This window comes from Canis aureus, chromosome 30 (genome assembly GCF_053574225.1).
Source record: "Canis aureus isolate CA01 chromosome 30, VMU_Caureus_v.1.0, whole genome shotgun sequence".
Lineage (NCBI taxonomy): Eukaryota > Metazoa > Chordata > Mammalia > Carnivora > Canidae > Canis > Canis aureus.
Genome location: NC_135640.1, coordinates 44,097,373 through 44,112,886, shown reverse-complemented (window position 1 = coordinate 44,112,886; position 15,514 = coordinate 44,097,373). Strand labels below are relative to the sequence as shown.

Genomic DNA, 15,514 nt, shown 5'->3' with positions numbered 1-15,514 from the left:
ACCTGCATTATCCTACTATGCCATAAGCTGAGCATGCAGCCCTTTGTAATAAGCTGTAATTGTGACAAGCTGCCTTACTTTCTCTGGTGTGGGAGATACCTAGTTCTTGGGTGTTGGCCTTTTTGCCCCCTTCTTTCTTTTTTTTTTTTTTTTAAGATTTTATTTGTTTACTTGAAACAGGGAGCACAAGTGGACAGAGTGGGAGACAGAGGGAGAGGGAGAAGCAGGCTTTCCACTGAGCACACAGCCCCATGCAGGGCTCAGTCCCAGTACCCCGCGTTCATGACCTGAGCCGAAGGCAGATGCTTCACCAACTGAGTCACCCAGGTGTCCCTGCCCCGTTCTTCTTTCAATCTTCAATTCAAACCTCAAGTCGTCTATATGTTCAACAGTTCTCAGGACAATAATATTTCTGGTGTTTTGAGATCTTGTTTATTTCTTAGTGTTTCTTCTTCATCTTAAATGTAGGTAAAAATTATTGCAAATTTGAACACATTTCTGAATTTATGAGAATATTAATAATTCTATTTTAAAATTAAATATGACATATTTATGACACACAAAAAATGTACAGAGCACAATTTAATAAGCACACACATTTCATCACTTTGCTTAGGGCTAAGGTTACCTTACACAAAGAAGTAACCACTACCCTTTTGTAGGTTTATTGATTTCTATAATTGTATGATAATGTTTCCGATATTATAAAACATTCTACATTACATATCTGTTGCTATTTTATAAAGTTTAAAACTTATATACATGGTATCATAATCTAAACCTTACATTTAATCTTTAAAATGTTTTTTAAATATTTTAAACAATAATTCGTAAACATTTGAAAACAATAATTTAATTACAGTTCTTTGGATTGTTAACTCAGTTCAATGGGGACGATAAATGTAACTCATGTCATCGATAAGCATGTTAATCTATATTCATACAAATGACTCCTGTGGTGCAGAAGAATGCTAAAGAGTGTTCCTATGATCGATGAATTTTCTTTAAGAAGAGAAAAATCTTTTTGGGGGTTTCATGAAATTTATTCTGGAAATTCTATTTTCATTTTTTTTTAAATTTTTTATTTATTTATGATAGTCACACAGGGAGAGAGAGAGGCAGAGACACAGGCAGAGGGAGAAGCAGGCTCCATGCACCGGGAGCCCGACGTGGGATTCGATCCTGGGTCTCCAGGATCGCGCCCTGGGCCAAAGGCAGGCGCCAGACCGCTGCGCCACCCAGGGATCCCTCTATTTTCATTTTTAATTAGAAAGAAAGAACAGATAGTTGGGTAACATGATGAAAAAAAGTTATTAAATTTCTCCAGTTGCTGCTTGTTCTTACTTGTATAAACTAAATAAACAGTAAGAAAGGTGTTGGTCCAGTAAAAGAAAACAAAACAGCTCACCAGTATGAGAATAACGTGAGTAGCCTTGTTTTCAGGAGAGCGTGAAGACTGGATGGTACTGCGAACATTCTGAGCTGCTTTGTGATGTCTGTAAAGGATATTCACCATGTAGATGCTACTACATGTCATCAGAGAGAGAAAGGACAAATCTCGAATGAATACCGTACTTAGAAATATTGATGCTATCTGGCCATCATGTGCACTGCTTTTACAATAAGCAATCTGATACCCAAGTCTATCATCGGTGATATTCCTGTTGGCCACAGTTCGTAAAAGGACCACAGAATAGATGGCCATGTTGATCATCCAGAAGAAAAGTAAGGAGGGTTGAATGAATGCAGGGATTTTGTATTTGAGCCAGGCCCATTTATGACTACTTGGAGTAATAGTCACTGCCTGAAATGTACTCTGGAGGGCGGTTGTGCACAGAGAAATACTCCGGGTAACTCTCTGAATATAGAGCACTGTTTTACATCCAGTATCGCCCATCTCCACTCTAATTCCAAAAGATGTAATTATATTTGGAATCCCTCTGAATATGAGCGTCAGAGCATTAGCCAAAGTTAAGTGGGCAAGAATCATATCTACAGGCTTCTTCTTATGAGGAAAAATTAAACATGTGTACATATATAATGTAAATAACAAAGAATTCCCCATGAAACCAATACAAGTTTGAAAGATAAAGAAAATCCCCCAAATTATGTCACTGGAAATCATTGTCTTTCAGTCTCTCTTAGATCTTCAAACCAAGTCCAGTACATCCTATAGACAAATAATTTGATTATGAATATAAATATTAAAGGTAATTGAGACTGAGGGCTAAGCTATCAAGTTTCAGGGAGTCTTCCTGCAGAATTGGCAACTACGTAGCTATACGAGGGATCATCGAGGTTCTTAAAAAACAGAACTGTCAAGGAACAGAATTGAATGTTTATGAAGACAGAGAGTATCATATGTTCTGTGCCAATTAATAAAAGTAAAAGCTCATGCTTTCTCTAAAAAAAATTTAAAAATTTTTAAAAAGAAATGTGTTGTTCAATTTATTTATTAAGTTTTTATTTAAATTCCAGTTAGTTAATATAGAGTGTAGTATTAGGTTCAGGTATACAACACAGTAACCCAACACTTCCATACATCATCCAGTGCACATCATGACAAGTGCACTCCTTAATATTCATTCTGTATTTCACCCATCCTCCTCACCCACCTCTCTTCTGGTAACCATCACTTTGTTCTCTATAGTTAAGAGTTTGTTTCTTGATTTACCTACCTCTCTCCCTTTTTTCCCTTTAGCTTGTTTGTTTTGTTTCTTAAATTCCACATATGAGTGAAATTGTATGGTATTTGTCTTTCTCTGGCTTATCTCACTTAGCATAGTACTCTCTAGCTCCATCCAGGGCATTGCAACTGGCAAGATTTCATTCTTTTTCTATAACTGAGAAATACATAAATATGAATATGAATGTGAATATATATGCCACTTCTTTATCCATTCATGAGTCAATGAACACTTGGGCTGTTATAAACAATGCTGCTGGAAGCATCAGGGTGCACGTGTCCCTTTGAATCAGTATTTTTGTATCCTTTGGGCAAATACCTAGTGGTGCAATTGCTTGATCGTAGGGCAGTTTCATTTTTAACTTTTTGAGGGAACACAACTGGCTCCACAGGTTTGTATTCTCACCAAAATACAAGAGGTTCCCCTTATCTTCACATCCTCACCTATTGTTTCTTGTGTTCTTGATTTTAGACATTCAGACAGATGTGAGATAATGTCTCGTAGTTTTGATATGAATTTCCCTGATGATCAGTGACATTGAGCATCTTTTCATGTGTCATGTTGATGAATTCATTTATCAGTTCTAACTCTGAGCATTTTCTGAATTTTATCTTTGGCCTATTGGTTGTTTTAGAATATATTGTTTATTTTGCTTAAAATTTGAAATTTATCACTGTAAATGTTCATATTTAAAAGGAAGATAGAATCCAACACAATAATATCATTTTATATATAAAGAAACTAGAAAAAGAGGAGCAAATTTACCCTAGGTAGCAGAAGGAAAATGATAATAAAGATTAGGACAGAGAAACAAAACAGAGAGTAAGAATACAATAAATTCCGTAAAACAAAATGTTTGTTCCTTGCAAAGATTGACAAAATTGACTAATCTTAGATGGATTGATTAAGAAAAAAAGAAGGAAGATTCAAAGCACTAAAATCAGAAAAGTGGGCACATGACTAACAATCTTACAGAAAAAAATATTATGTAAGAATATTATGAACAGTTTTATATCAACAAACTAGATAACTTAGATGAAATTGACAAATTCCTAAAAACATAAAATTTACCAAACCCACTCAAGAAAATATAGAAAATATGGATCCCTGGGTGGCTCAGCGGTTTGGCGCCTGCCTTTGGCCCAGGGTGCCATCCTGGAGTCCCAGGATCGAGTCCCACGTCGGGCTTCCAGCATGGAGCCTGCCTCTCCCTCTGCCTGTGTCTCTGCCTCTCTCTCCCTATGTCTATAATAAATAAATAAAATCTTTAAAAAAAGAAAACATAGAAAATAAATCTAAGCAGCCCTAAACAAATAAAGAGCTTAAATTAGTAGTCAGGAACCTTTCCCTTCAAAAGAGCTCAGGATCACGTGGCTTAACTAGTGAATTTCCAATAAAAAATTTATCCTAATGCCTCTCAAATTCTTCCAAAGAATAGGAGGGAACAGTGCCTAAACATATTCCATGAAGTCAGCATTATACTGATATCATAGCCAGACAAAGGCATCACAAGGAAAATAAAAGAGGGGGAACAAAATCCCTTATGAACATAAATGCATAATTCCCCAACAAAATACTAGCAAACTAAATCCAGTATCATATTAAAAGGAGGACATACTATGATCAAGTGAAATTTATCCTAGGAATGCAACGGTGGTTCAACATATAAAACCAAATACTGTAATACAGCACATTAATGGAATAAGGGGAAAATCCATACCATCATTTCAGTGCATTTGGGAGGAAAAAACAACATCCTTTCATGATTAAAAAAAAAAAAAAAAACCTCAATAATCTAGGAATAGAGGGTAACTTCCTCAACATGAGAAAGGGCATAAGGGCATATATGAAAACACCAAAAGTAGCACCATACTAAATAGTGCCTGAAAGACTGAAAGCTCCCCTCCTAAGATCAAGCACAAGACAAAGATCAAGACAAAGATGCCTGCTTTCACTGCTTCCCTTCGGTATTATCCTGGAATTTTCAATCATAGCAATTAGTAAAAAAAAAAAAAAAAAAAAAAAAAAAATTCCTCAAAATGGACAGGAAAAAGTAAAATTATCATACGGTTTCACTCATATGCCGAATATAAGAAATAGTGCAAGGGACTGTATGGGAAGAAGGGGAAACTGAATGGGGAAAAATTAGAGAGGAAGACAAACCATGAGAGACTCTTATGTCTGGGAAACAAACCGAGGGTTGCTGGAGGTGGGTGGTGAAGGGGTAACTGGGTGATGGGCATTAAGGATACCCGTGATGGAATGAGCACTGGGTGTTATACACAACTGATGAATTATTGAAAACTCCATCTGAAACTAATATGTCAGGAAATTGAATTTAAATTAAAAAATAAATTAGTAAAAAAAATCAAATAAATAAATAAGTCAATAAAATTAACTATATTCACAACTTAAACTATGACAAAATTCCTTGATAAAATTCAAAGTGCATTCAAAATTAAAACAAATGGTAGAAAACAAAGAACAAAATGGTACATGCTTAACTTAGGAAAATAATTATTATCTGGGCCTGTGACCATCCTGCAAAATGACTAAATACTGCAACCTCTCTGTGAACGGGAAAATACCAGGTTGACTCACCATATTTTGTAACAGAGGAGATGATCTACAAGCTAAGGCAAGAAAATGACTAGCACACATCTTGGAAAGGAAAAAAAAACCCACAATTTTCTCATTAGATGGTATCATTTTTTAAGTATAAACTGCAAAGAATCTAGAGTTTAAAAATTACAAATAAGAATTTTACAAGGTAGGGATCCCTGGGTGGCGCAGCGGTTTAGCGCCTGCCTTTGGCCCAGGGCACGATCCTGGAGACCCGGGATCGAATCCCACATCAGGCTCCCAGTGCATGGAGCCTGCTTCTCCCTCTGCCTATGTCTCTGCCTCTCTCTCTCACTGTGTGCATATCATAAATAAAAAAAAAAAAAAAAAAAGAATTTTACAAGGTAAATGGATAAAAATATCACTATACTATAACCATTTGCATTTATATATCAGAAAAAAATTCCTTCTATAAAATAAAGTTTAAGGTTGAGATACTACCTAAACAGTATAAAAAGTATCAAGTAAGTATAAATAAAAACAAAAGACATGTGAAAGCAGTAAGAGAAAAAGCATATAATTTTTCATGTTCAAAGCCTCAAAGATATAATATGCAAATAATGTCCATGTTTCCACAATGATGCATAAGTATTATAGAATCCAGGTCTGATTCTCAAGATGATATTTTTACCTGTACAAATGTCTATGATACTCACAATGTCAAAAATAATCAAAGCAATTTTAAAGGAAAAAAAGAATGCAAAGAATTTTTCCATGAAGTATCAAGGTAAATCAGTATGAAGCTACATCATTAAGATATGATGGGTTTGGTGCCAGGAGCACCTTATGAAACAAATTAGAGTTCCCAGCAGTCAATCAACACAGTTTTTTAGTCCCGATACATGTGATCAAGTAAAGAAGTATGGTTTACAACCGTAGTGTAGGTTCTTTTCTAAGTATGACCTGAGATATTTCTGATATCATGTCACATAAAATATCATTTTCATATGCATTGAACACCTAATTGTAGAAACAAATCTATTAAATATTTTATAGAATAATTATCTTCAAGAGATTAGACCCGATATATTTTTCTTGAATTTTTTAAAAGCCCAAGTGTAAATAAAAATATTAAAAGATTTTTATCTCTCTAAAATTAAGACTATAAAGTGAGTGTGCTAACAAGCCCTAGGGAGGAGGAGTTCTTTGCCACAAACATAATTGCAAATTCTGGTATGCAGAATGTCTTTGGGTATGTGCATTGTACTCAGGCTAGAAGAAGGAATATTGACTATAAAAGAAACAAAGGAAAAGGGGAAGAAATGCAAAAGGACAACAAATGTACTTCTGAAAATAGGGTATGGTAGTGAGGATCTTGGAAACAGCAGAAATACCGTGATTATTAACAGAAAGGGAGAGTGACAGGGTTGCAGAAGCAGATAAATGGAATAATGAGAAAAATTACATAAAACACTAACCTGGGGGAAAACGATTAGGTACATAATTAAAAGAAATAAAAGACTGTAGAGTATCTTTAAAAATGGCTTAAAAACAAGTGCATACAGGGCACCTGGGTGGTGCAATTGGTTAAGTGTCCAACTCTTGGTTTTGGCTCAGATCATGACCTCATGGGTCCTGAGTTGGAGCCGGGTTCTGCTCCACACTCAAAGCAAGCTCTACTTAAGACTCTCTTTCCTTCTCCCCCTGCCCCTCCCACACCCCACACTTGCTCACACACACTCTCTCTCTCTCTCTCTCAAATAAATAAATAAATCTTTAAAAACAACAAAACAACAACAAAAAGTGCATAAAAGCTCAAGAGAAAGTGCAACCAATAAAAGAAAGCAAGAAATGGGAATAGAAGGAGTAGTAAGTTGGATGAGCTCCAAAGTATGAAGGACCAGGAAGAAATAAGGAGGAAAGACAGAGACTAGGCTACGCAATCAGTACATGGTATATGTCAATCTATCATCAAGTATATGTAAGACAATGTGCACTAATAATGTTATCTCAATTAAATGTAGAGTTTTTTTTAATAAATGCAATTAAAGAAGAAAGATGGATATAGCCAGGAAAGCCAAAGGAGAATTTTTTTTTTTTGCCAAAGGAGAATTTTAAGAAAAGAATTTAATGAATGGGGAATTAACTAATATAATAGCAAAAGAAGATAATAGAACAATTTTTAAAAAGTGGTATAGTAGGGGCACCTGGGTGGCTCAGCGTTTGAGCATCTGCCTTCAGCTCAGGTCGTGATCCCCAAGTCCCTGGATTGAGTCCTGCATCGGGGACCCTGCTCCATGGGGAGCCTGCCTGTCCCTCTGCCTCCCTGTCTGTCTCTCATGAGTAAATAGATAAAATCTTTTTTATAAAGTGGTATAGCAAAACCAAAATGCTTATCATACCATAAAAAATTAATACAAAGAAGAAATCTGAAATAAAGGGGAAATTTTAAGAGATAGAAGATCAAGTTTAGATTTGAAAAGAAGAGAATAAAATGAGTAGCAGAGTTCAGGAAAGGACTTAGTATCTCCTTTGCAGCCCTGAGACCCCAGTCACAGCAGCATCCTTACCAAAGCCCGTCTCTGTGGCTCCAGGGCAGGAGGACAACGCTCATGGGCCGTGCTGAAGAGCAATGGCAGGATGTCAGGGTTATGGGGAAGGGGCCGTGTGACTTCATCTCCCCCGGGCACTAACTGCTTTGTTATCCAAAATGGAATTGGCCTTGTGTACAGTGACTCAGCACGGCATGTACACAGGAGCCTGAGCGGGACTCGGTGGTGCCGGGTGTCTCCTGTTAGGGTCATTAAGACCGTCAGTCACAAGTGCACAATTACCTTCTGATGTAACAGACAGCTCCCAGGTTGGCCTAGTTGTAAATTATTCCTCAGGGTTCCAGAGTAATGATGGGATGCTAATCAGAAGTTCAGTTCTCTCAGCTGACCAAACTATGCAGACACTGGCCACAGTGCAGCATCCCTGAGGCTGGGGTGGTGACTATTCAGTTGAATTTCAGGTTTCTGAAATTTCCATATAAAACAAGCATATTGCTTTGTCTTGTTCAATGACCAAATCAATCCAGTTTTTATTTTAATTCTCAATACAGGGTCAGTGATATAATGTGCACAGCTTTAAATACAGGAAAAAAATCTCTTTTATTTAAATGTTTCTTTTTGAAATGATTATAGATTCACAGGAGGTTATCAGGGCAGAAAAGTCATATTAACCCTTCACCAAGTTTCCCCTAATGATTATATCTTTCACAATAGGGTACGATATAGAACAATTTGATGCCGATGCAATGTGTATGTACAGTATTTGGCTCATGTGTAGGTTCATGTAACCGCTACCTCCCTCAAGATACAAAACTATTCCACCCAGAGATGCCTGAGTGGCTCAGCGGTTGAGCATCTGCCTTCAGCTCAGGGTGTGACCCCGGGGTTCTGGGATCGAGTCCCACATCGGGCTCCCCGCAGGAGCCTGCTTCTCCCCCGCCCCCGTGTCTCTGCCTCTCTCTCTGTGCCTCTCATGAATAAATAAAAATAATAAAAATCTTTACAAAAAAACCTATTCCATCTACACAAATGTTCCCTCTTGCTACTTCTTCATATTCACATTCACCCCCCACCACATATCTGTTTTCCATCACTTTATTTTTGCTATTTCTAGATTGCTATATAAATATCATATAATTATACAGCATATAATCTTCTGGGATTTGGTTTTTATCACTGAGCATTAGTCTCTGGATCCATCCACGTTGTGCAGGCATCAGTAGCTAAATTCTTTTCAGTGTGGAGTAAAATTCCTGATATCAGTGGCCCACAGTTCATTTAACGTTTGCCTACTGACAAACTCTATAGTTGTTTTGCAGTATGGCTACCACAAAGAGACAACAGTTTTGCATTACTCTGAACAACTGTATACGAATCTTTGTGTAAACATAAGTTTTCATTTCTCTGAAACAAATGCCCAGAAGCACAACTGATGTACTGTGTGATACAGGGTATATTCAATGTTTAAAGTAACTGCAAAACTGTTTTCCAGAGTGGCTTGGACATTTACAATCCTACCACAGTGTAGGAGCAATCCAGTTGCTGTACATCCTTCCCAATATTTAGTATGTGATTATCTTCTTAAAAATTGTGGTACACTACAAATAATGTAAAATCTACCATCTTCACTGTTTATAAGCATATAGCTCAGAGGTATTAAGTATATTCATGTTGTTGTGCAATGGATCTCCAGAACTTTTCCATCTTTCAAATCTGAAATTCTATGCCCATTAGCCGATGCCCTCCTTCTCCCCTTAATCCCAACATCTGGTAACCACCATTCTTTCTATTGCTATGAATTTGGCTACTTAAGATACCACATTAACTGGAATCATATAGTATTTGTCATATTGTGACTGGTTCGTAGTACTAGGCTTAATGTCCATTCTGTAGTGTGTGACAGGATTGCCTTTTAAGGTTGAATGACATGCCAGTAAATGTATATACTACACTCTGTATATTCTTCCATCCATTCATGGATTTCTTGTGTTTACCTTTTTTTTTTAAGATTTTATTTGTTTATTCATGATAGACATAGAGAGAGAGAGAGGCAGAGCCACAGGCAGAGGAAGAAGCAGGCTCCATGCCAGGAGCCCGACACGGGACTCGATCCTGGGACTCCAGGATAGCGCCCTGGGCCAAAGGCAGGCGCTAAACCGCTGAGCCACCCAGGGATCCCCTTGTGTTCACCTTTTGTGAATAATGCTGCTATGAACAGGGGTGTGGAAATATCTCAAGACCTGCTTTCAATTCTTTTGGATTATACCCAGAAATGAAATTGATAAATTACACGGTAGTTCTACTTTTGCTTTTTTTGAGGAACTGCCACACGGTTTCCCATAGTGGTTTTCCAGAGCTTCTAATTTTTCCACATCCTTGTCAACACTTGTTGTTTTCTGGTCTTTTGATAGTACTCTTCCTAATGGGTGTGGAGTGATATTTAACTGTGGTTTTGATTTGCATTTCTCTAATGATTAGGGATGTTGAGCATCTTTTTGTAAACTTGTTGGTTATTTGTATATCTTCTTTGGAGAAAGGTCTGTTCATATTGTTGGATCATTTTTAAACCAACTTACTTGATTTTTTTCTGTTGAGTTGTAGGAGTTGTCCACATACTCCTTTTATTATTAATCCCTTAGCACTTTAATGATTTACAAATCTTTTCTCCCATTCTATAAACTTTTTTCACTCTGTCCATTGTGCCCTTTGATGCATGAGTGTTTTAAAGTTTGATGTAGTCCCATTTGTCTTTGCTATTATTGCCTATGCTTTTGGTGTCACGTCCCAGAAATCACTGCCAAATCCAATGTTATGAAGCTTTTCCCTGTGTTTTCTGCTAGGAGTTTTGGAGTTTGGGATCTTATATTTAGGTCTTTAATCCAGTTTGAGGTAACTTGCATATGCCATTATCTTATATTTTAGCTATTTTGATAGCTGTGTAGTGATACCTTATCATGGTCTCAATACTTTACTAAAGGGTAGTGACGTTGAACATCTTTTCATGTGCTTATCTGCCATTTGTATATCTTATTCAGTGAAATTTATCTTTGTGTCTTTCTTTTTGGGTGTCCATTTTATAATTAGATTGGTTTTTAAACATTGAGTTCTCAGGCTTCTTCACATAATCTAGATAGGACTCCTTTGTCAAATAATATAGCATGTAAATATTCTCTCTCAGGATGTAGCTTGTCTTTTTATCTTTTTAACAGAATCTTTCAGAGAACAAATGATTTTAATTTTTATGAAGCCCAATTTTTCCTATTACAGATCATGCTTTTGGTGCCCTGGGATTTTTCGTTTGTTTTTAAAGATTTATTTATTTGAGAGAGATGGGGGGGTTTGCAAAGGGAGAGAGAGAATCCTCAAGCAGACTCCCAGCTCAGCACAGAGCCTCAAACAGGGCTCAGTCCCAGGACCCTGAGATCATGACCTGGACCAAAGTCCAAGGCTTCGCTAACTGAGCCGCCCAGCTGCCCCATTTTTTGTCATGTTTAAGAACTCTTTACCAAGACCCAGGGCACAAGGAATTCCTCCTATTTTATCTTCTAAGAGTTTTATAGTTTTACAGTATACATATGCTTGATATCCATTTTGAGCTTTTTAATAATGTGTGGGGCTTAGGTGGAGTTCTTAGACAGATGGATTACACAAATCTTCATTTCTGAAGTGTGGGGATCATTAATACTCCTGCCTGAATTGGATCATTGTAGTTTTCCATCAGCTTTAATCACAGAAACTGGTAGTAGTAAGAGTCATCCTAAAGGCTTGCTTGTATTTCAGACACCCTTGGCCTTATTTCCACTGTGTAGTAGCAGCCCAATTTCCCCTTGCTAATTGAGATCAATGATCCTACCCAGTACAGTAGCTCCCAAAAATATCTTCATGTTTATTGAACACTCAAAGGTCTATCCACATTTCTCCTCCCCACACCTCTTTGTCACCAATTTTCTAATCATATCCCTTCCAAATTGCTAACCATCCAGCTAAACCGTTGGCCACAGCCCAAAACCTTGTATATACCCATACTCCTGACTACTTCCAAAGCAAAATGAACAATTAGCTGCACCTGATTGTTCCCACTCAGAAGATTTCCTTTCACCACTGTCCTTCATGGATGTCCCAGAAAGGGACTGTGGTGCCACATTTGTCCACTTTTGAATGGTGCGTGCATATTATCTGTAAACCAGGCTTGAGCTTTCACTTTCCTAGTCAACTAACAGTGCAGACATCCCTAGGAGGCCATAGATGCAGGCTAGGAGAGAGAAGGTAATGTAGCAGGAGTGAGGTACGTGGGCTTTTGGGTTATGTCTTCATGTAATTTCCTTGTGCCTTCAGGGCATGTACAAACCTGATCTTGTATGGACCGCTTCCATTCAACAATGGAATACTGCTGTGCATGCCCGACCCTATGGCTTTATTGGTCAGACGATGTCTAGCTTAATACTGGAAGCTCAGGCTGCATAGTAACTTGGTGGCTCATGGTAGCATTCAGTCTCTACCAAGGCCCAGTAGCAAGCCAAAAGCTATTCCCCAAAGAGAGATGATAGGGTTTTTGGAGGATAATAGGACTTTCCACATTGTGACTCACATCCTGAAGGCCTCTACCTACCACTGCTGCTTTGAGAACTATTGGATCTGCTGCATCATACAGCCCAAGTAGCAGAGCAGCTTGCATGACAGCCTGGACCTATTGCAGAGCATTCTCTCATTTTGAGTCCCACCCAAAACTAGCAGCTTTTCAAGGTCACTCAGTAAATGGACCCAAATGAGGAATATGTTGCCTCCAAAATCCAAGGAGGTCCACTAGACATTCTGCCTCTTTTTTGCCCTTTAGGAGGAATATCTTGACATGCTGGTGCCAAGGGACCTCTAGAAATTTCACTGAGGAGAAAGGCCTTTGAATTTATCATATTTAGTTCTCACCCTCTGACATGCCAATGTGTTGCCAATAACTCTGGAGTATTTGCTACTTCTTACTCACTAGGTCAATCAATATAATGCCATCAGGACCCATGTGGTGTCCTGTGGAAGGTAAAGGCAATTAAGATCCCTGTGGACCAAATTATGATATATAGTTAGAGAGTAGATATACCTCTGAGGTAGGACAGGGAACGTGTACTTCTGGTCTCACCAGCTAAAAGAAAAATATTCTGTTGGTCTTTACTAATAGATGTCAAGGTGTGGTAAAGGCATTTTCCAGATCAAAAGCTGCATACCCAGGTATGAGGGAAGTGTTAATTTACTCAGCAATAAAACCACATCTGGAACAACACTTACAATTGGAGATACCATCTACTTAAGCTTACTAGAATTTACCATCATTTTACAAGATCCTTCTGTTTTCTGCACAGGCCAGATATGTGAATTGAATAACCTATGAGAGATTCACCACTCACCCCCCAATTTTCCAAGTCCTTTCAAGTCCTTCATGGTGGCACTAATCTCTTCCAGAATGTGGAATTTCTGTTGGTTTACTATTTTCCTAAGAGTTCTAGTGAATTCTACCCCTCTTCCTTCCTACTGGTATAGCGCTATTCCAGCAGCCAGGGAAGCAACGCAGTTCGGCCAGTTACTGAGTATGTGAATTCAATAAATGTAATTCTGTTACACAAGATCGCTCCGGAAACATACCAGATATGCTCGGAGATGCCCTGGCACCAAACTGCCTTGCTCACCTGGTCTCCCTAAGCCCTTGTGCTGACTAGTGGACCACAGTGACATTTTAGGTCTCCTGAAATTAGTGTCAGTTTAGAACCAGTGTCCAGTAATCTCTAAATTGGAAATGTTGGAAAACAAAGAACAGATGGGACACATTTTTTTTTTTGAAAGAGAGTACAAGCAGGGTGGGAGGGGCAGAAGGAGATCAAGAGAGAGAATCCTGGGGATCCCTGGGTGGCTCAGTGGTTTGGCGCCTGCCTTTGGCCCAGGGCACAATCCTGGAGTCCCGGGATCAAGTCCCACGTCGGGCTCCCGGTGTGGAACCTGCTTCTCCCTCCTCCTGTGTCTCTGCCTCTCTCTCTCTCTCTCTCCGTGTCTATCACAAATAAATTAATTAATTAATCTTAATTTGCATTTCCCTGATGGCAAGTGATGCAGAGCATTTTCTCATGTGCATGTTGGCCATGTCTATGTCTTCCTCTGTGAGATTTCTGTTCATGTCTTTTGCCCATTTCATGATTGGATTGTTTGTTTCTTTGGTGTTGAGTTTAATAAGTTCTTTATAGATCTTGGAAACTAGCCCTTTATCTGATACGTCATTTGCAAATATCTTCTCCATTCTGTAGGTTGTCTTTTAGTTTTGTTGACTGTATCACCTCACACAAGTGAGAATGGGGAAAATTAACAAGGCAGGAAACCACAAATGTTGGAGAGGATGCGGAGAAAAGGGAACCCTCTTACACTGTTGGTGGGAATGTGAACTGGTGCAGCCACTCTGGAAAACTGTGTGTAGGTTCCTCAAAGGGTTAAAATTAGATCTGCCCTACGACCCAGCAATTGCACTGCTGGGGATTTACCCCAAAGATACAGATGCAATGAAACGCCGGGACACCTGCACCCCGATGTTTCTAGCAGCAATGTCCACAATAGCCAAACTGGAAGGAGCCTCGGTGTCCATCGAAAGATGAATGGAGGGATCCCTGGGTGGCGCAGTGGTTTGGCGCCTGCCTTTGGCCCAGGGCGCGGTCCTGGAGATCCGGGATCGAGTCCCACGTCAGGCTCCCGGTGCATGGAGCCTGCTTCTCCCGCTGCCTGTGTCTCTGCCTCTCTCTCTCTCACTGTGTGCCTATCATGAATAAATAAAAATTAAAAAAAATTATATAAAAAATAAAGTATTAAAAAAAAGAAAGATGAATGGATAAAGAAGATGTGGTTTATGTATACAATGGAATATTACTCAGCCATTAGAAATGACAAATACCCACCATTTGCTTCAACGTGGATGGAACTGGAGAGTATTATGCTGAGTGAAATAAGTCAATCAGAGAAGGACAAACATTATATGTTCTCATTCATTTGGGGAATATAAATAATAGTGAAAGGGAATATAAGGGGAGGGAGAGGAAATATGTGGGAAATGTCAGAAAGGTAGACAGAACATAAAGACTCCTAACTCTGGGAAATGAACTAGGTAGGGGTGGTGGTAGGGGAGGAGGGTGGGGGGTGGAGGTGACTGGGTGACGGGCACTGAGGGGGGCACTTGATGGGATGAGCACTGGGTGTTATTCTGTACGTTGGCAAATTGAACACCAATAAAAATAAATTTATTATAAAAAATAAAAATAAAAAATAAATGAATTTTAAAAGAGAGAGAGAGAGAGAATCCCAAGCAAACTCCATGCGGGGCTCACTCTCACGACCCCGAGGCCATGACCTGAGCTGAAATCAAGAGTCAGACGCTTAGCTGATGGAGCCTACCCAGGCACCTCTGGAACAAATTTTCAGAAAGGCAAGGATTACAATAACTGTGAATGGTCTTAGAATGATGTTAGAGAAGGTGGCAAAGCAGGAAGCTCCAGGAAAACATCTCCCATTCTAGACAAAAATTGTACTTGAAGAATACGTCTGATGTAACTATTTTGAAATTCTGGGGTCTTTTCAAAGGCTTGCAGCCTTCAGGGGAAAGACTGGACAGCACACTGTGGTTTCTCTCCACTCTCAGCATGTGGAGGCCACTCAATCCTCATCTTCGGCCACATGGCAGACATCCATGTC

At 38.8% G+C, this 15,514-nt stretch overlaps 1 protein-coding gene across 1 annotated transcript; it reads right to left on the bottom strand.

The window, feature by feature from the left end:
• LOC144302101 (olfactory receptor class A-like protein 1) lies at positions 1–3,573 on the bottom strand. The gene has a single exon (XM_077879505.1). It carries the CDS (start codon positions 2,123–2,125, stop codon positions 1,082–1,084), a length of 1,044 nt encoding a protein of 347 aa, XP_077735631.1. The 5' UTR covers positions 2,126–3,573; the 3' UTR covers positions 1–1,081.
• Positions 3,574–15,514: the final 11,941 nt, after the last annotated feature.

What these genes read in the sequence shown, in the direction of transcription:
- LOC144302101 (XM_077879505.1), bottom strand. Translation starts at nt 2,125, where the DNA reads ATGATTTCCAGTGACATAATTTGGGGGATTTTCTTTATCTTTCAAACT.